Source organism: Numenius arquata, chromosome 2, assembly GCF_964106895.1.
Source record: "Numenius arquata chromosome 2, bNumArq3.hap1.1, whole genome shotgun sequence".
Taxonomy (NCBI): domain Eukaryota; kingdom Metazoa; phylum Chordata; class Aves; order Charadriiformes; family Scolopacidae; genus Numenius; species Numenius arquata.
The window spans coordinates 79,594,926-79,615,620 of NC_133577.1; the positions used below are offsets into that span (position 1 = coordinate 79,594,926).

Here is a 20,695-nt window from a genome sequence, read left to right on the forward strand (position 1 = left end):
ATATTATGCACGTTCCTTGTGCATGAAATTTACCTTTTTGTGCCCATTTCAACATCTAGCAAATTCAAATCCTTTTGCCTCGGTCTGAAGAGGAATAGGTTCAGCAACAGCCAAGTGCTCACCCTGGCCCAAGAGAAGAAAAGATGGCTCACCTATGTGAGGATATGGCCAATGGTACATTAAAAAAAAAAAAAAAGAGAATAAAGAGATTCCAGACTGGAGGAGCAGAATGAATCAAGCAACTCCTGCAGGTTACTAACATAATCACAAGGATGCCAGGGAGATTTCCTTGACCTTGAACATGACAGGGAGGGAGGTCCTCAGCCTGCAACACAGTTCCTCTTCTCTTCAGGCTGCTTCCTGGGAGGAGGAGTCAATAGCATTATTAACCGAAGGGTCATAGGTACCACAATGTTGCCCTTTCCCCAAAAGTCACCATTCACACATTTCACTAAAGACAAAAATGACGTTTTTAAAAAAACCTAAAATATAAAGATTATATCCCATAAATATAACTAAAAAAGATTTAAGATACAAATGACACAACTGCAATTAACTCCAGAACCCGGAAGAGAACTATTGTAAAAACCTGTTTGTGTCCAGAATTTGTGAAAACAGAATCAAAATTTTCAAGTGTTAAGTTTGGGTAGCTAATAATTGTATCTCCTTAAAACAGGTCTAACCTCAAAATACTGAATATTCAGCTAAGCGTGAGGCTGATCGCCAACTAAAGGTATTGCTTGATAGATCTACTGGTCTGGCAGCTTAATATAAATACCCTACTAAAAATCTAAACATCCAGCGGAACCTGGATACACTCACCTAGAAATTGATACATTGATAGATATATTGCTCTTAAAACCACTGAACACTCACTACAAGCTCTTTAACAGGGACACAGGGGAGTTTTTCTCAATTTCTTCTATGCTCTATCACCTTTACAGCACTAACTCACTTTTTTTTTTTTTTACAGGATGAAGACAGCTACGTAAATAGCTAAGTACTATTAATCTTGTACTCCAATTCAGCATTCCAGACAAAATTTAAATATTTCAAAAATGCAATTATCTTTCTGAAGCAGGAGCTTATTTAGGAAAGTCTTGTAACCCACAACAACCGATCCCATTGGTCTTAAAACTGATTTGTTTACAAGATCCCAGGAGATTTTGCAGTCTGTTTCAAATGAGAATAAAGATTTGTTTCTTGCATGTTGTAAGGGTTACTGGAATATTTGGCTGTCAGCATAGACAATGAAGCTAAAGGAGCAGAGTAAGAGCAGAGTAAGAGCAGAGTAAGAGCGCTTTAAGCTGGAAATGCGAAAGTCCTTTTAAGTATCTGCACTTTAAAAATCACTAACTTCATAGAATTTGAAATCAGAGATTTTCCACAACTAAAATTGCCTGTCAAGCTCTTAGAATTAAACTTGGTTAGCAATTTTTACTTAAGGTAGTCTGTCCAAGATGTATCCAGTGGGTATCTGAGGCTTGGTATGATGTAAACCTTTCAATAAGAGTATATAAAAGATTGCTTTGTAATTATTAGTAGTACTTCAGGCCAAGTTTTTATTAGCAACCAACAAAGGCTAGGAGGGATATTTAGGAACTTCAAATAAAGAATATACCTTTTTCTTTAGCTAAAGTTCTGCTATGTTATTTATAACATCACTATTGCTTTTCTTTTCTGAGGTTCAGAATGCCTCTACCGTCCCCCAAGGCCACCAAAGAATCTCCCCCCCTTCCCACCTACGTACTACTTTTAGACAAATCACAAGGAAACTAGTATTTTGATACACTGAACATTTATTGTCTTTCACAAGACAAAATGAAGTTTCCCCTGTTGATGAAAAGCCATCAAGTTGACTGTAAAGGGGACAGGGTACAGAATTCCAGTGTACAGTATATGCAACAAATTACCTCCCTGACTACCCTGGAAGAAAGATGATTGATCAATCTCACTGCAACTAAAAAACAGGATTATAAAATATTTACAGAAAAGAACAGTACAGAAAATAAAAACTGGACAACCATATGTGTATGAAATGCTGCTAACGCTTTTCTGGCTCCTTAAAAAACCTTTTCCACTACCCTCCCAGAGCATTCAGGATGTGCAAGGATTCAGGCAGAGCATAGTCACCTCCCACTCCCACGTTCCCCCTCCCCAGAGTACCATTATCTCCCTCCAAGGAAGGGGGAGGACTCAAGGAAAACAGCATCGCCTTCTTCACGGTAATTTCCTTCCACCAAGGGGACATGCTAGCTCTGAACAGAGGTCCCCAGCCACACCTCATCTGCAGCGGTCTCTACTCAGAGCACACTGGCAAGTTAACCTGTGGGTAGGGAACTATTCCCTGTCATGCGAGCCCTTTCGTTGCTTGCAGGAGGACCTTTCCTTCTCCTCCCTCCGCGGTGGGGTCTGATCTGTGTCAAGGGGCGGGAAAGCTAACTAGGACTACAACAGGTCACAGGAGACCTTCCATTTCTTTCATGAAGGCTTCATACACATCATCCTTTGTCTGTACAGAGATCGGGGCAGATGATCCAGCCTTAGGGGCAGCTTTGGTTAATGGGAGCGCAGGCTCATCATCCTGTTTTCTCTGGGAGGCAGCAGAAGCCCCTTTATTCTCCCGGCGCACTCGCAAGGCAGTGGGCACAAAGCGAGTGATCTCTGCCTTGGGGTTAGTGATCTGCGGCTTGGCACTGATAGTGGCCGTAGCTTTCTTCTCGATGGTGGCCGCGCTGGTGTCATCCGCCTTGGGGCGCTGAATCAAGCTGGGTGGGGCACTCAGTACTCCAGGATTTGGAATGGGAGCTGGTGGGAAGAGCCCAGGTGGGGCAGGTCCTAAGGGAGGCACCAGAGGTGGCCGTAACATGCCTGGACGAGGAGGAGGGATACCTGTGAGCAGAAGAAAAAGTATGCGCTGACTCCACACCTGGGAGTCTTAAACTCTTTGGTCAAAAAAGTGCACAGGCTCAGGAAGCCAAGGAGGAAAAAAAAAAAGACACACAAAAAAACCCAACAAGATGCAGCAGCACTGGCTTTAAAAAATAATGTTTTCAACCCTGCACCAAATGCTGGGTTGAAAATGCTGCTGCTCCTTACATTTTGAAAGCTACAGGAGCCTGTGTATTGCTCCCTTTCAAATTTTAAAGTTATAATCTGAAAATAAAGTTTCTTGATGATCCATCCCACTGGAACTTCAGAGTCATCAGAAATGTCTGACCAGGCAGAAAAAATAAACATCCCCATCTCCAACTCATTAAGTGGAACACTGTTATAGCACCCGGGTGTTATAGAGAAACAGTCCAGCAGAAGTTTAAATTCTGAAATTCCCTTTTTGAGGACAGATTTCTTGCTACCAAACTACACACAGCAGTATGAAATTTTCTATGTAATAACAGCAAGTAAAGATACAGCCCAATACAGCCACAGAGACAGGAACAAAGGCAAACTGGTAACCACTTATACTTCCTGGCTTGGTGACCACCGCAGAAACTGGAAAAATAAAGCTGGGAGAGACTTGGCACTGAAGCAAACAGAATACTTTACCTGGTGGGGCAGGAGGGGGCAGGCGAGGAGGAGGTCCACGTGGAGGAGGACCTGGGGGCAGACCTGGTGGCGGGCCTGGGGGAGGGCCAGGTGGTCGCCCAGGTGGAGGGCCCGGTGGTAGAAGTCGAGGTAAAGGCCCACGCAGTCCTGGTAAACCAGGAGGTCTCAGGAACGGAGGAGCTCCTGAAAGCACATGAGAACAAAATTAGGTCATGGTTAAGAAAACCCCAAACTATCCCATCAACTAATACTAAAGATCCTCAACAGGCACTTGAGAGCTGTTCTAATGATACCCAGCTCCCAGATTAAACAGACCTTCTAAAGGGCTCATCCCCATGTAATGAAACAATAGCAGAGAACAGCTACTGATCTGAAGTTATTCGAATTTAAACAGCTAAAAAGTGAAAGAATTTTTCGCTCTAGCATTTGATGGCCCTTCTGGCCTGAGAAGAAACACGTAGTTTTGCTCTACGGAAAGTAACTCTTTTGAGGTGCCCACCTCTACAGGATATTAGAAATAAAACTGTGGAGAAGACAATGGAAAGACTTTTGCCCTCTGCTTGCTCCCCTTGTGAGGTGGAGGGGGGGGGGGAATCACATTGCTAATGTATCCATATAGAATAAACTACATTAAAAACCTTGTATATACTGCTCCTCACTACAGTCCAACTATTGATATTTGCAATGTAAGAACTCAAGAGAGAGATTTATACACTTTTTTAAAATCACAAAACAGCTTGTTACTGTTACCACTTCACAGTGGATAACAGTTACACTGTTATCCAGTGTAAGCCCACTAATTTACAGAAAATAAACTTCATCTAAATCAAAAAAACTCAAGTGTTTGCCCTCAAGAAACACATACACTATTAAAAAAAAAATACGTTACTGACTGGCCCCGTTGCTAGTACTCTCCAGGCAGTCTAATATTGACATAAGTACCGAATTTGAATTTATTTCATCTGAGGATATTTTTCTTCCCTACCAAGACTGAAATACAATCAGGTGGTAGAACCACAGAAGTCTTCACAACACAGCTTGTTAAAGACAACAATCAAAAAAACCCCATCAAAGCCTATAACTAGGTAGTGGCCCCCAAACCTCTTTAGCACATCTTGTAGGGTTTGAGGGGAACAACATAAGAAAGAAAAAAAAAACCAAACCAACCAACCACCCACACCAGAGAGGCACATGGCACCAGGCCTTGTTCTTCATACTCCAACACTGGCTCCACGACTGCCCCACAGTGTTAGTGCTATCAAACAAGCCAATGCCCATCAGGCTGACTACAGCTACAGGAACCTCACGCCTCAAAAGCGCAGTAAAGCAGCAACACAACTGGCCACAGAAGAGCTCACACAGGTCTCGGCAAGTACCACACCGGGCTCCTGTACCTCATCTGCAACACATTCTGCAGCTTCAGAACTCCCAAACTGATAAACTGACTGTAGTACCGAGAGCCTGCATCCTTCAAACCAGAGTAAATCAAGTATTCACCTGGTGGAGGGCCAGGAGGAAGGCCAGTGGGTGGGCCTGGGGGCCTCAGTGGAGGGGCTGGAGGTGGTCCTAGCGGAGGTGGCCCAGGCATAGGAGGTGCCTGTATCTGACTTGGAGCAACAGGCTGTGGAGGCTGTTGCTGCTGTTGTGCCTGGGAGGTTGCAGTAGATGACCCAGTCTCCGCAAGAGCTTCCTCAGTGAGTTGCTGCTGCTGCTGCTGCTGTTGTTGTGAAGTCTCTTCAGACTCTGAGTCCTCTTCCTCCTCCTCCTCTTCTTCTGAATATTCCTCCACTTCTCTCCCTTCTTCTGGGATTTCCTGACCTAGAAACGGAGACATACTTATAAAATCAGTTCACAAGTAATATCTTTGTGAACATCAGAGAGGAGAGAACTTGAGCACACACAGTAAAATAAAAAGAAGAAAGGTAAAGCAAATAAATTGAAGAAGAAAGAGACAAACCTTACTTAAAGTAGAGAAACCCAACCACATCTTATTGTTAAACAGAAAAAGAAAAAAAAAATTAAATCACTGATCTAGATAGAGCTCTGCCACTAAGAGCAATGTGTTCCTGTGGGAGCTGTAACTTCTACTACCAACCCAAACTGCAGCTATTTGGATCTATGGTTTGTGAGAGTTTGTGGGGGAGAAGGGGAATGGGGACGCAACCTCAAAATAAATATAATCCCCATGTCCAAGAAACTCTACCACCTTTGAAAGATACTGGCGTGTCTTTTTAAAACAAACTGAAAAAGTCTTCACTCTATTGGTTAATTTATTTCTGCAAAGGTAGTTTTAGGGAGCACAAATGCTTACAGGTTACAGGCTGAGCTCATAGACAATCTCACCCTTTCTTCTTCATTAAGAGGTTCATACTTCATTTGAGCAATTGTTTAAAAGTAAGATAAAATTTAGACAAAAAAATCCCACTATATCAAAAAATCCCATAGGTTGCTACTATGACTTCAACTCTGCTATGCAAAACACACACACAACTAGACTAAAAAGACTTTAAAAAAAAAACCTAACCACAGCTTAGCAGCTGGAATATTGTAACACATATTCTTAGCAGATCTTACATTGTGACAGTGAAATATTTACTCCATACAATAAAAACTGTACAATCAAAGTAAGCTTAGCCGAAAAATCCTCACTGGAAGTCTAATGGCATATCTCCACTTAATACATCCATCTCACTCACCTGCCATTCGTAACATCATGGCCTGAAGTGGAGTCAGTTCTTTCATGTTCTTCTTCTTTTTTCGTGACTTGCCAGGCATGTCTGCAAACCGTACACTATGACCTGGGGAAAGCAAAGCATGGGCAAGGGTGGAGAGAGGTAGGAAGACAATAATAAAAAAATGAGATAGATTTAAGTCTTCTACCTGGTATGGATAATGTATTATTCTAACATAATGATGCTCCTTACATAAGGGTTAATATTGGGTTTACTGATTATTTGAAGCTTTGCTAACCTAGATTCACTATCAGTTGGTCTCAACCAAGCAATCAAGAGAAAATATATTATTCAAAACCATTAGCTGCATTAAATTTAGTTGTCTTAGTTGCTCAAGTCACTGAAAAGTGAGCATATTTTACACTGAGGCTTAATTTTTGTAGGGTACCCTGCCAATTCAATGTTTCAGGTGAAAAATGGCTTGCGACCTTACTAAGTTAACTCAACTGCTAAGAAAACAGGTCCATCCAAACAAAGGTGCTTCACTTCCAGATAGCTTCCTTTTGATTTGTTTACTAATAAAAATTCTTCAGCTGGAATTTCGGTGAGTTAGAATAGAGTTAGCTGGCTAAACAAATTACTTTCCCTCCCACTCAGGAAAACAGACACTAACTCTATTAAGTAGTGTTTCTCTTTTGAAAAAAAAATCAACCCCCCATCATACCCGATTTCTTTTCTTCGCCACCTTCCCTCTCCTTTTCATTATCACGATGCAGGAAGTCCTCGCCTTCGCTGTCTGCATCTGACCTATCGCTGTCACTATCATCGCTACTCTCATCGTGCTTGTCTTGATCCATATCCTCAGGATAACCTTCATCTTCACTGGTACTGGACATATCGTCATCATGCGCTCGCTGTCCTGCAGAAAGCAAAACATTAGGAAATGCATTAATTCCAAATACAAAATATTCTTTTACACCAGTGTATGTCTACAGTTAGAAAAATCCCCCTAGCAACATACTGTCAAGCCTTTACTGTTTAGCACATCTTCTTAAAGAATATTTTGGAGAGTTTATTTATAAGATTGCCTGTTAACCAGCTAGTTAATTTGCACAGCAAACAAGTGAAGGCAACTCCTATCTGCAACTCATTAGTTCATTTCTATTCAGCTGTCACCAACCATTGAAATACTTTGATGCTTTCCAGAATGCAATAAAGCTGATCAACCCATTAATGAAAATTTCAAAGGATGATACAGTAACTGTGTGAAAAAAAGGACCTATGTTTCTCTAGCAAAGGCATACCCTGGTTCCGTTGGTTTTTGTAATTGTTTTGGTTTGGGTTTTGGGGTTGGTTTTTTTTTTTTAAAAAAGGAAGACTTCCCTGAGAATGGTTGTGTTTTTTTAAGGGATAACACATGCAATGTTTCAATACTCTTAAGACTACATGGGAAAATATCCCATCTGTGAAACCTAATGAAAAAAATAAATATCTGAAAGTTGTGATTAAAAATATAGCTGATAACAAAACTGCAGATATTATGCAACATACCAGAATCACCTCAGAGGTGCAATCACTTAAGAAGAGTCTTCAAGTAGTATTAACACCATATTGCCCAGAGAATACCTTATCTAGGCCACACTACGTTGACAGCAGTACTACCCATAGCAAGACAGAGGTCAAGGAAAACCCCAGAGAGTAACAGCAAAGTCCTTACCTGCTTCAGAACTGTAAGAAATCTCCTCTTCTCGCCTCCGAGGAGCCATCTCCAAGGTGAAACCCACTTTACGGCCATACATCTGTAGGACTTGAGGTGGGGGTGGCCCTGGAGGAGGACCAGGGGGCTTCCTGCCTGGAGGTAAACGTGGAACGCCAAGCCCAGGAGGAGGAAGTACAGAAATGGACCGAACTGGTGGTCTGGAAATAAGGAAGTGAGAAATGTAGGAGCACAAACAAACGAAGTGAACATGCACTTAATAGGATTCTTTAGCCTTCTCTCATCACCGCTTACACAGCTTCTAAAAAGAAACATAAACATTTATAAAGTATAGATTTTTTCAAAGGAGTTTACAACCTCATACAAGGACATGATTGCTGAAGATCAGACAAAAGCAAGCTTCTCAGAAGGCAACTGAAAACTGGAAAAAAAAAAAAAAACAAACAAGGATTGAATCCCACCACAGAAGCAGAATGAAATAGCCACAAAGTTCGTGAAAACAGAAGGTTATTCAGAAAGAACGAACTACTACTAGAATGAGAAACCTGATAAACAAGTTGTGATGCTTTGAGAAAACCCATAACAACTTATTGTCATTTAGACAATTACTCTGTCACCCAATGACCCCTCCCCACCCAGGAAGGGGAACCGGGCTAAACAAGGAAACACAATGGTTGAAATATGTTTAATAGGATAAGACTAAATAATTAACAATAATACAAAAGGACCGGTATCGATCCTGATACTAATATAAAATACACAAGGATTATACTCAGCCAATTCTATTAGCAGGAAGTTGTGCACCCCCAGCAGTGGACAACAAACGTTGGACGCTGCGAGGACAATGGCTTCAGGACGACGGGAAGCGCTCAGGGGTCTGGCAGCAGGGCAAGGAGTTCTCTGGACTGCTGCCATCAAGGGAGAAACTGAACTATGCAGCAAACTTTCTTATTTATATTGAATGTGATGTTCATTGTATGAAATAATCCTGTTGGCCAGCTTGGGTCAAGTGCCCAGGCCTCACTCCTCATCCCTGCACCTGGCAAAGCTCAAACACCGAGACCTTGAATCCCATATAGCCCAGCTGGCTATAAAATAAATATTTTCACAAATTCAGACATTAGAATCTTCCAAAAGCACAGTTTTACCAAGCATTAGAAGAGAAGTTAGTCCTGTGTTGCTCAACCCAGAACACAAGTAAACTAGGAGCTTAACTGAATATACCAGCAAGACACAGTAACACATCTATGGCAATTTAAGGGCATTTATGTTCAAACTAGCAGGGCTTTAAGTTTTACTGATATGCAGAAAGACAAATGCTAGAAGACATAGTGTGTTACAATTCACTCCCACACAAATTCCTGATTTCTGCTAGTCAATGTTACCTTTGCTTCTACCCCCAGCTCCTTCCCGGTAATAAGAGTGCTCCTTTTTTTACTTTCCCTCCAAGTTTCTTCTTCTGCTTACCCATAGGCTGATGTCTTCTTGAGGATAGAAGGTGGTTGGGCCCCAGGAAGGGGAATGTCCTGTATGAGGATGTTGGAAGGAGCATGCGGCATATCTGGTAAGGGGATACTTTCCACTTCAACATGCTGAGCATTCTGGGGGAAAAAAAGAAAAAAAAAAAGAAAAAAAGAGATAGTGGGTTATTCCCACAGAAGCTACTGCACAACCTCATGACCTTTCAGAGTACAGAACACACGGGACCTGCCATCACTTGCCAAAGGTGTCTGCTCTTAGGGCATGTTATCTTGCAGCAGTCCATGAAAGACATTTGGGAAAAAAGACAACAGTAAAAGCTTTCAACACAAAACAGAGCACATGCAGTGCACCCATGAAAGGCTTTAGTCAAAATCCAGTCAAGTCTCCATCTCCCTTTAGACCTTTAGCCCCCAAAGGGGACTGCAAACAAGTACACCTGTATTTTCTGAGTATCCAGAAGGCACAAATCACAAGCTGCTGTATATTCCAAAGGAAGAAAGAAAAAAAAAAAAAGAAAAATCTTACAGATACTTGCACTTGGAAAACATTATGTTCTCCAACATGCCCAAGGATTTTCATTATTTCCAGCAACAGATTTAGCAGAAATTCACAGAAATATCAACTGCACGCTCACAGGCTCACTCTCTTTTTGATACAGAAAAATTTTGATGATATTGATTTACAACATAAACTTTCTTTTCCCTTGTAATTTCTTGTTGAATGAAATCAGTATCAGATATAAATACAGACTTGACAACCCCCATGCTGTCCTCACTAAAATGCTGTAACCAGAGATATCATGCCAATTAATATACGTACTTAATATGGGCCACATAACACATACACTGGTCTCTTATAAAGTTCCCTTCCTTTATAACTGTCACACCTAACAAGCGAACAAATAGTACACACTGCCACAGTTACAAGTCTGAAATACAATAAGCATTACCTTGACAGCATCAAAATACTGGCTGAGTTGTGATCTCTTTTGCTCATACTCCACTTCCAATTTGCGCAGTTCTTTATAGATGTCAGGATTCTCCTTCTCGTAGAGCCGCAAGATGCGCTCAAAAGTCTCACGGAGTTTTTTGCGTTTATCCTTTAGCACTTTTTCATTAAGTTGTGGCTGCTGTACTGGGTTAAACTCTAATCCAAGACAGCAAAAAACAACCCAAAAAATCCTAAGTTACTCCACTGCACAACTGTGAGGAATCACACAACTTCAAAGCAGACAACTTCCAATCCCTATCTTCAGAATGTCTTCAGCCTTATGACAATCCCCTCCTTTAATTCTAAATTACTCTCAGGCATACTACTCATTCTTTTTATCAGCCATCTTCTTGGGAAAAAAAAAAAAGTTATCTTTGATGGCACCACATCACCTCAAATCACAATCAAACCCCAATTTTTCATGGAATCTCCCCTTCCAACAGGAAAGGAAAAAGGCTACTCTATTTTAATCTCCCAGTAGTCCCTTAAAATTATGTTATGCATCTACAGAAGCCATTGCCTAAGTCCCACACCTGATACCTCTCACTCACCCATCTCATCCAATTTTTCCATGTCCCGGATAATCTGCTTCGGATCTTTCATCTTCAGTACAGCTGCTCGTACCATCATTCGTTGCTTTTTGTTCTAAGAAAATCAGATCAAGCAGATCAGAAAAGTGTCACAGGAGAGAGACAGAACATTTGTTCAAATACAATATTCCCAGTCTACAAAAAAAAAAAAAAAGCACTCCTCAAAATGCCCTGCAAATATTAACCATAGCACAAATCAGCAGCAAAGGTAATTAGAACTCCTGGGAATTTTAATTCCACTATTTCACTATTTACAAATGCTTCTATAATTCATTCATTCTAAGACACACATAATCAACAACAAAAAAACTGACAAAAGGTATACAGTAAAACACATTAAAAAGTATGTGAGTCTTGGGTGATTTATTTGCTGTTTGGTTGGGTTTTTTAATTCCCAAGTACTTACAATAACGTTTTGAAAAGCTGCAATCATCACAAGTTAAAAAACAGTGGATGATGAGATATAGTTACTCAAAACAATATTTCTATCTATTTTTACTTAAAACTGCTTGTTTGGACAGTATTTTCTAAAGTCAATCTTAGGATATTAACCAAAACATCTGTAGTCTACTCATCAGCCACAGCCCATTACAATCACAAACATGATATATAGAATAGAGAATGCCAAGTAAACATTTCTGATCTCCTTATTTACCTTCTTTAGCTCCCTCTTCCGAGCTTCCTTCCCTAGAGAGGAGGGGGAAAGAGAAAATAACAACTTGAAAGAGACAACCAAATCCATGAATAACCTTTCCTTCATCAAGATTAGTGCTGTTTCTCAACAGTTCATTTATTTTACAGAAACTGTAACTTTTACACTCATCTTCCCAGTGAGAGTGAAATACAGCATGAAATAGATTTCTATTTCACATGTGTTATACAGAAAATAAAGGAAATAAAGCAGTCTTTGTGTCTCCAGAAGCAGGGGTGTTTCTATACAGAAAAGAACAATAGGCAAAAGAAGTCTTAGTGATGCATGTGTAGTCATGAAAGGATTGCTGCCTAGAAGCTGAAACAGAGCCAAAACCAGACTTTAAAAATACATCGGCTTTGAATACACATCTAAAATAAAGCATATTCACTATGGAAGTCTGGATTTTCTTTGCCTGCTTAGCACCAATAACATCCAGCACGTTACCAAAAGGAAAAACACAGTTAGGCAATTCCCTCATCTAACCAGACCACTTGCAAAATTTGACGTGTTCCTCAAATTCTGGCCTCGGACAGATTAACAATGTCTCAAGCAGCAGTTTAGCCAACAGCTAAGTACAAAGATCTTTGAATGCTGATAACTACAGTAAAAAATTAAGAGGTAAATACTGCAGAGAAACAAGAACATGCAAGCAAGCAGCCTTCTCGGGAAGTTTTTACACCAGCCAAAACCAAAATAATACTTTTCAAGTTAGGGAAATTCAGTTCTGATTCACAAGTGAACACCTTATCTCCAGAGAAAGCTTTTTATCTGCTTCCCTAGGACCGCCCCATTCCCATTTGCTTCCTTTTTATGGATACTTACGGGCCTGATCCGTGGGATTCATAAACTTCCCACTCTTCGTGGATGATGTAGATCTTCGCCCCATTTTGACTTTTTTCCTTCCGCCTCAAAAGAGAAATTTTAAAAAGAGGGAGAGACCTGGAAAAGATGACATGGTTTCAGGTCCTATGCACCAGTAGCTTGATTATGCTTATTTCTCCTCTCCATGTACGCAGGTTGCTCCCTCAAAAACTTCAAATACTCATGACATTCTCAAACGCTACTACAAGCTCAGACATTCACATTGGAATCATCCTACTTTAACTAAGTACTACTATTTAGTTAAATAGCTACTTACTACAACTTTGCTAAGTACCTACTATAAGCATCAATAAGATCGTTAATCACTCCAAGACTCAAACCAAGAACTTTTTTGTATACAGTACAGAGTGCACAGGGGAGGGCGAAACACACATTCTTTTTCTAAGGGCATATCAGAGTCCTTCTAGCTCTTCCTTTACTCTTATAAAAGCTCTTCAATTTTTACCTTTCCATTCCTCTCTCTCTCAAATGTTTCCCAGAAGTTTCCTCCTTTCCTCAGACTTTTAACTTGATTTCTCTCCCCAGCAACCATTTTACCCACCAGCAAGCGTTCTGCACACACATCCATGTCGTCTTCTCCTCCCCATACACCACTACTGTACCATTGCTCTTATGCTCTCTACCTCCATCAGTATTATTTCAAACTGTGTTATGATGAGCAGAGGTGGTTATTCTGGAAATAATTATTTCCTGTCTTTAGACGTTTGTTTCTTCAACTTGCAGGAGACTACATAGGTGTCCAAACTACAGGCAGTCATTTTGTCTCTCTCACAGCTATCATCTCCCCCCCAGTCTCCACCCCTACTTCTTTGCCAAAACACCATCCAAAGAAAAAAAAAGAAAAAAAAGAAAAAAAACCCACAGCATACAATAGATTGCACCCCAAAATCTAAAACACCCTCTGAAATTTCGGAGTTCATGGGATGCAGCTTTCTAGTCACCACAGTGCATCCAAATAGATCACAACCGAAGTGAAAGTATTCACAAGTTCAGTCCGAAGTTCTCTGCTGCCTCACTGCAGTCACCATGTGCATCCTTCTTCCCAATTACAGAAGATGCCACTTTTAAACCACTAAGTAACATGCCTCCCCTTACCCTCTAAAAGAAATTCAAGCACAGTGTCTCATTTAGTGCTTCAAGGCCTGGCAGAAGGGGTTCCTAACAAACTCCCAGAACAAGTACACGTTGAAAATACTGACTAGCAAAAATCTACCGAGCTTTGCTCATGGTTCGTACTACCAGGCTGTGCTCACAGTTGGCCTGATGTTTGCAAGAGCACCCCATGATTTCTGATCCCCAATAACGTATTTCGTATTTAGATGATTACACTGGTTTTACTGCAAGACACTATCATTTCCTTAGGTGCAAACCTCACCGAATAGAAGCAGGAGTTACATTTGGATGCCGCATTTCCCAGATTTCTAACATTTAAAGGGTAAAGGGAAAAAGAATAAACTTCTGGAACCTGGATCCCAAATCCTTCTAAAGCACACAAAGCAAAAGAGTTGCAACACAACAAGTTAACAGCCGGTGGGGGAAAAAAAAAAAACCCTACCACAAAATTTATGATTTTTTTCGGCCACTGGAGAACGAGGCAGAAAGTCTCCCATGAGGCACACGAAAGCCTCCCCTCCTCCCCCAACGAAGGGAGGAAGAGAAGGCGGTAGCGCAAACCGCCGCCTTCTCCTTCTCCTCGCTTCCCTTCTCCTTCCCCACCCAGCCCTGTCCCGTCCCATTCCATCCCATCCTATACCGCTCCTCTCACCCCTCCGCCCGGCCGGGGCGGCCCGGCTCCCTCCCGCTGCAGCGGCCTCTATAACCCCCTCGCTCCTTGCCGCCGCGGCCCCACCGCCATCTTGAACGGGGACCGAGTGGCGCGCCGCCGTAAAGCGCGACTGCCGCGCCGCGCGGAACGACGCTCCAGAAGCGAGGCCTTTAGCGCGCCTCCCCCCAACTCTATGATTCCGCTGCTCTTTTCTGCCCCACGCGGCGGCTCCTCTATGGTGGGGCCGGCGGATGAGCCGCGGGGGGAGGGGGCGTGGCTCGACGCACGGCGCGCGTCAGGGATCACGTGAACGGCGTGGGCCGTTGGGAGCGGCTGTTGGGTCCGGCCCCTCAGGCGGCGGAGCGGGAGAGGGGATGGGACCTGGCGGTGATCTGCCGGTGCCGGCGGCGGGGGAAGGCGCAGTTAGGGAGGGGTATGGGGAGTAGGGCGCCTCTAGGATGGGGGAGCTCTGCGGCCGATTCTGGAAATCGGCTGGGACAGAAGGGAAGCGCTTCAGTGCGGCCGCTGTTCCCCCGTGCTCTACTGGGGAGAGCCTACAAAATGCGACCCCCCCACCCCTCTCCTGGAATAAGGTGGAGCTCAGGGGCATGTGAGAAACCTCCGGAATGAAGGCAGAGAGCTGAGGGAGCAGGACTTCCTGGTGGACTCAGATACATGCGTTTCTGGTTGGGTTTGGTTCCCCTATGAGTGCAGCTGGCATCCCAGAGGCTCGTGCGAGCTGCTGTTTCGGGGGACTACTAGAGAAAAGTGGCTGGAAGACATTCGTTGGGCAGCTCAGGCCATACAAAGAAAACAGGAGTGCTAGTTTGCTTCCATGAGGCCCCTCAGGATCTGCTCTGCTAATTGTCTTTTCCTGCAGCCCCCACTGCCATGGAAGCCCCTGCAGCAAACTGGTGACCACCATTGCAGAGGCTGGTGGACACTTGGTGGCAACTGTTCTGCCTCATTTTTCAAAGTGCCTCTCCCAGTGAAAGTCCCCAGACACATGAAGAACCAGGATAAAGACACATGGAACATCTCCTTGGATACCAGTTGCATCAGTGTGAATAGGGAGAGGGCAAGCAATAAAGTGTGAGTGCAGGCTTAGAGAATTAACAAGCTGGAGGGAGATGTCGGATGGACATTTTTGTTATGTGCTGGGGGCAGAGTTGGTCTGATCTCTGAGCAAAATATGTAGACCACCTAGCTCTGGGTGGGTGCAACGCAATGTTGTTACCGTTTTTCAAATAATGGAGACTTAATTGGCAAACTTGGAACTTTATGAAGAATCATTGCAGGGTGGGTAAGAGCAAGACTATAAGCTGTGCATTACGTTAACACCAACGTTAGCCACAGACTGCACAAAATCCAAGTTGGGCATCCTCAGAGCCAGGGCTTTGGGAGCTTTCAGCGCCTAGGGAGTCTTGCTCACCGGGTACACAGCAGAGTCATCCCCACCTTGTGCCTCTTTGGCCTGTTCTTTTGTCTTGTTCTTGTTACCAGAAAGAATTTGTTGCAGGTTGCAACCATCCAGTGTTTCTAAACAGGTTTGAAAGCAGCTTAGGCTGGTTTTGCCTGATGTACGGTTTCTTTTCTTCACTGGGGCTGTTCTCATTTGGAACAAGCATATTATACAGTTTTATTTCTTAATCCTTTGTCCACAACAGACTGAGCAGAGGGAGAATGCTTGGAGGGGTGTGACGGGAACGCTATGGCCACGCATATCCCTGTCATGTACCATGTCACTGGAGAAGGGGACAGCTGAGGCTTTGCAGATTGGCTGCTCCTCACAGGACTTGGGGTCTTCTGTCATGACAGTACTGGATTCAGTGGGGACAGTGGTACTGCTGCAGCCCTAACTGCTTTCTCCCAGCAACGTCTGCTGACTTGAAGGACAATAGTCCTCTCACGTTTTTCACTTGGTATTTCTGTCACACCAAGAGGCAGCTCCAGTGAGTCTAGAGGAGAAGCATCATCACACTGGTTAACCCCAGACCGGTTATGACATCTTTGGTGGAACAAGTGTAGGACTGGTCAGATGGCTAGAGAGAGCAGGAATTATTTTGTGGGACAGAGTTTCAGTTCCCAAGCAGAAACAGAGCTAAGCTGTTTCTGCTCCACTGGGTGCTCTCCCCTGCATCTAGCCAGTTAAACGCATGCTGCACTCAATCTGAATATATACCTGTCAGTAATGCAAGTAAATCCCATTGATCTTCTTATTGCTAGAGTTGGGGGAAAGAGTTTAGGAAGGTCCCAAGCTGATCATCAGGTTTTTTTACCTCAAAACCACCCTGTTACGGCTGGATGTTGCCATACCTCTCTATAAGGTCATGGGCTGCCCTCCTAGCTGACTGGGGATGCTGGCCTGGCCTCTGTGAGCTCACAACCTCCTACCTCATAAGCAGAGGGACAAGCTGCCACTCACCAGCCTCCAACATCTTCCACATCTTCCACCATCTCATGAGCATGAGGACACCTGCCACAGCTGCTGTTGCAGGCAAGCTAGCTTTCCTTTAAGCCCACCAGGAACAAGGATCTATCCAGAGGTGAATAGAAAATGCGTATCTTTATGTTCCTCATTGCACTTCTCCTGACACTGCTTGGAATTTGCTTTCAAGAAAATGTGGACAAACTGCCTGAAAAGTACAACAGATCTGGTTTTATTTGACTCCGCTATTCTCATACGGCAGTGATTGGCAATATCGCAAAGATACATACAGAGCTGGTGTTTTTTCTTCCTAAATTAAAATGTACATTTGCAAATAGAAAGTCAGCAGGAGCCAGGACCTCCTGCCTCTCCAACGCTCAAATATTGCTGTTCTGCTGATTGACAGTCTCTTGCCTCCAAACAAGTACCTCTAAATTGAGTGCCACTTGTGTCAGGAGAAGGGAGATGATATCACAAAAATGGTGTTTCAGGTCACTATGTCACCCACCACAATACGTCCTGTGAGGCAAGGCAGTGCTTTTTGCCTCCTCTGAATTGCCTCTCCTGACCCACATCACACAGACTGTGGCTTGTGCTGGTCCCAGGTTGTCAGTCTCTGACACCCATCCATGCTCCTGAACCCTGGGCTTTCTCCCCGATGGCTGAGAGCGCTACTCGAGAGCCAACAGCTGCGTTGCCATCTAGTGGCTTTTGAACACAAAAGCAGAGAGGAGTCGGAAAAGATGATTAAGAGTGGGAACAGTAAAAAAAAAACAAACTAAACCACCAAAACCTGGAATGGAAGGGTTATGAAGCCAATGGAGAGCTTCCCTGTTGTAATCTCACCCTTCTCTTTACTTTTACAGGCACGAGCTAGTAATTAATCTAATCATGTTATATTGCTAATATTGAATATTAACTAAAAGTATGAATTTGGGTATGCCTTTAGTATGAGGGAAGGTGGTACTAAAAAAGGAATCTATACACAATCCTACTAGATCAGTCTATCGTGGATATTAAAAGGAATTTATAAATTGCAGCTATAATGAAGATTTTAATCTTTATTCGTTATTTGATTTAAGATTGTTTTTTCAGACAGAACAAAAAAAAAAAAAAAACAAGTGCAGGAAAGAGAGGACTTAAAATATTCAGCGACATTTTTATCAATTTTTAAATTACCCTTTTTTTTTCCAAAGATCAAAGCAAAAAAACTCAAACCACAGCAAATCAGAGCAGGAGACTTCAAATCATGTTCTTGCTTCCAGCATTGTTTTTAAAAACCAAAAAGTAAGGACATTTGGTAGCATATTGTGAAATGCAGACTCTGAGCACGCTCTTGGCAGTCCCACATCAGTGGGACTGAGTGAAGCACGTGAAAATAAATTTAGTGGTTTAGTAGGGCTGTAATCCTAGAGACACTTGTACGTGTGTATAATCCCATGTCAAACAACAGAGCAGTGATTCTGCATAGAAATATTTACCTGTGGGTTGGCAGGAGCGCAGCATTACTGAGCATAAGAGGTTATTCATTCCTGGAACACTACAGTTGATTTCTCTCAGTTGTGGGGCAAGGTTGTGTATGTTTGCTTCTAAGCCCATGCTTCTCTTACCTTCTAATCTACTGGGACTAGAGTTTATTTAAAGAAGATCTCTGTCTGGCTCCTTAGGGAGGGATGGGGCAGGAAATAGCAGTTAAATATACTTCAGCTAATCGTTGTAAGCAGTTCAACAAAAAGGGAATTCAGCCTATCAGATTTAGCAGCACTAAACCACACTAAGAGTTTAGCAACCAGAGCTGTCCTGATGAGCCCTCCAGGTGATGACATGGACATGGAATTTGTTTTCTCCCATCATGTTGTCATCTTTGATACAGAAAAACATAAAGAGAAAAATCACACCTTCTCACCACTGCTGCTCCAGCAGTGAATATTATTGTCACTAGGATGAATGACATTTCAAGGTTATCTATAATGAATTCCAGAAAACAGCTGAAGCAAAGGTATGAAATATTGGAAGCATTGCCTCCCAGAAGCACCTATAAGCGCATTCCCTACTAATATATTTCAGTGCCAATTCCCTGATCTGTCACATCTCTTGCTCTGTTGCCACTAATAAGAAAAAACGCCATCAGTAGTTCATTTACCATAATGAATCAAAAAGGGTTCTGCAGACATAGCTGCTGCAGCCGCTGTCACAGCAGAAGAGAGAACTCTGACATTCATTCACTGAACCTGCTGTCTCACCAAAGAGGTCACTTCACGTATGGCATGCTGGTACTTTTCTGAAGCTGCTTTAAACTCAGCCAGGTGCTTCTCATAGCTTCTCACGGCTGTCAGAAGCTGATTCCTCTCCACTGCTCCCAGGATGGCGTGAAGGATCATTTCAATGCCAAGCCCGAGAACAGTGATGCTGATTCCCCCAAGAACAGATGCCCCAATCTGCGCAAGGAGACTGACGAGCTTGCTCACAGTGAGAGTCATAAGATTGGAGCCAAGCAGTTTGATAGCCACCATCCCAGCTGTTGAAGTCGCTTCTCCGAGAACAATTGAAAAAACTTTATGGGCTATTGCAATTTTCTCCAGCTCAGGCTCTTTGATGTCATAGAGTTTCTGGTACAGCACAGGCTCCAGCTTTTCCTTCATGTCGCTATCAATCTTCTGTACCTGATGCTGAATCTCACTCATTGCTTGAATCATAATGTCGCAGTTTTCCTTGACGGTGCTGCTCTCTCTCATCTGAATGTGGGTAATGGTACAGCCCAGGTGTTCATTCAATACTCCAGCCAGCTCATTTGTTGCATGGAAATTTGTGGACATGCAGTCAAGCAATTCCTGGTGCAGATGGATCAATTCTTGCCTTCTCTTGGGGTTATCTGGGTACAAGAGGTCACTCAGCGCCATTCTTCAGAAATAGGTTACTTCAAGAGAGAAAAGAAATCTCTTACTTTGTTCAACACCCAGAACCCTATCCCTTAAAGAGCAGTGAAATATCCTTTATCTCAGCCTCACTGCTTCTTTTTATACTCAGCACATCAAATCCCAAGGCATAGCTTGTAAATATAGAAATCTTAAGTCTTGTTTTGGTTCTTTAGCCAAATTATTGGAAAAGGACCTTATGAGACATTGGACATACTCAGAGCAACAAAAATAGCTCAAAAATATGTAATTAGCAGATTGGTAAAATGAACATAAGTAATTCTTCTCCTTGGAAACGGAAGATGGTAGAAGCTGAACTAGTTCACTAAAATCTGGAACAATCTCATCTAATCAGCAAAATCTAAAATAAGCAAATAAGCAGTGCAAATGAAAGGCCTGTTCTAGACACACTTTTGTGTCAGCCTATTTTTTTCAGTTAGTGGCATGGGATTTTTAAACAACTATGATGACTGGTGGAGTGGGCACAGTCTGTATCACCATAAGGGTGTTTTATGCCAGTGTAGCTTATTTCTCCTCACATTCAAGAGAAAATGTTACTATATAAGCACTCGGTGCTTATTCTAATAAACTCACACTTGGGAATTCATAGAGAATAGTAAAATTAGCTGTAATAAACCCATCCTAACCTATATCACCTTACACATACCTCTCACCATGTTTCTTTCCCTCATATTTAGCTCCTGTTCCCTCATTGTTTATTCACGTCCCCAATGTTGTAATTGATTCCCCATTGTTTTTTCACTCGTGAACATTAAACAGCTGCAGACACCCCCGTGATGTTCAGCGTGCTGTGTAAGCACCATCAGGTGCACCTACTCCAGCTGAATGTCTGTGATGGCACCATGCACCAGTTTGCAGGGACAGCCCTCCTTGTGCAGCCACACTCTCTCCATACTCTGGGTGTTCCTTTGTGGATCTAATATCAGCAGGTGCTCACAAAGGTCCTAGGACATGGCTGGGCAGAATATGTCCCTCTCTTCTTGCTCTACAGAC

General features: G+C 42.8%; 2 protein-coding genes across 2 annotated transcripts; both read right to left on the reverse strand.

The window, feature by feature from the left end:
• Positions 1-969: 969 nt before the first annotated feature.
• WBP11 (WW domain binding protein 11) lies at positions 970-14,524 on the reverse strand. Its single transcript, XM_074166584.1, has 12 exons — positions 14,339-14,524; positions 12,514-12,630; positions 11,653-11,684; positions 10,959-11,052; positions 10,367-10,563; positions 9,403-9,536; positions 7,936-8,135; positions 6,943-7,137; positions 6,243-6,344; positions 5,044-5,364; positions 3,547-3,729; positions 970-2,892 (listed from the first exon to the last, which is right to left on the reverse strand). The coding sequence occupies exons 2-12, from the start codon at positions 12,575-12,577 to the stop codon at positions 2,459-2,461; spliced, it is 1,956 nt and encodes a 651-aa protein (XP_074022685.1). The 5' UTR covers positions 12,578-12,630; positions 14,339-14,524; the 3' UTR covers positions 970-2,458.
• A 4,464-nt stretch (positions 14,525-18,988) lies between these two features.
• Positions 18,989-19,666, reverse strand: SMCO3 (single-pass membrane protein with coiled-coil domains 3). Its single transcript, XM_074144308.1, has one exon. The coding sequence runs from the start codon at positions 19,664-19,666 to the stop codon at positions 18,989-18,991; it is 678 nt and encodes a 225-aa protein (XP_074000409.1).
• Between the last annotated feature and the right edge of the window lie 1,029 nt (positions 19,667-20,695).

Bases quoted from the DNA above. Each gene is read 5' to 3' on its own strand.
- WBP11 (XM_074166584.1), bottom strand. From the start codon at position 12,577: ATGGGGCGAAGATCTACATCATCCACGAAGAGTGGGAAGTTTATGAAT. The intron at 7,138-7,935 runs GTAAGGACTTTG...TGCTTTCTGCAG, and splicing joins TTCTTACAGTTCTGAAGCAG to GACAGCGAGCGCATGATGAC. The intron at 2,893-3,546 runs GTAAAGTATTCT...TTCTGCTCACAG, and splicing joins GCCCCCTCCTGCCCCACCAG to GTATCCCTCCTCCTCGTCCA.
- SMCO3 (XM_074144308.1), bottom strand. From the start codon at position 19,666: ATGGCGCTGAGTGACCTCTTGTACCCAGATAACCCCAAGAGAAGGCAA.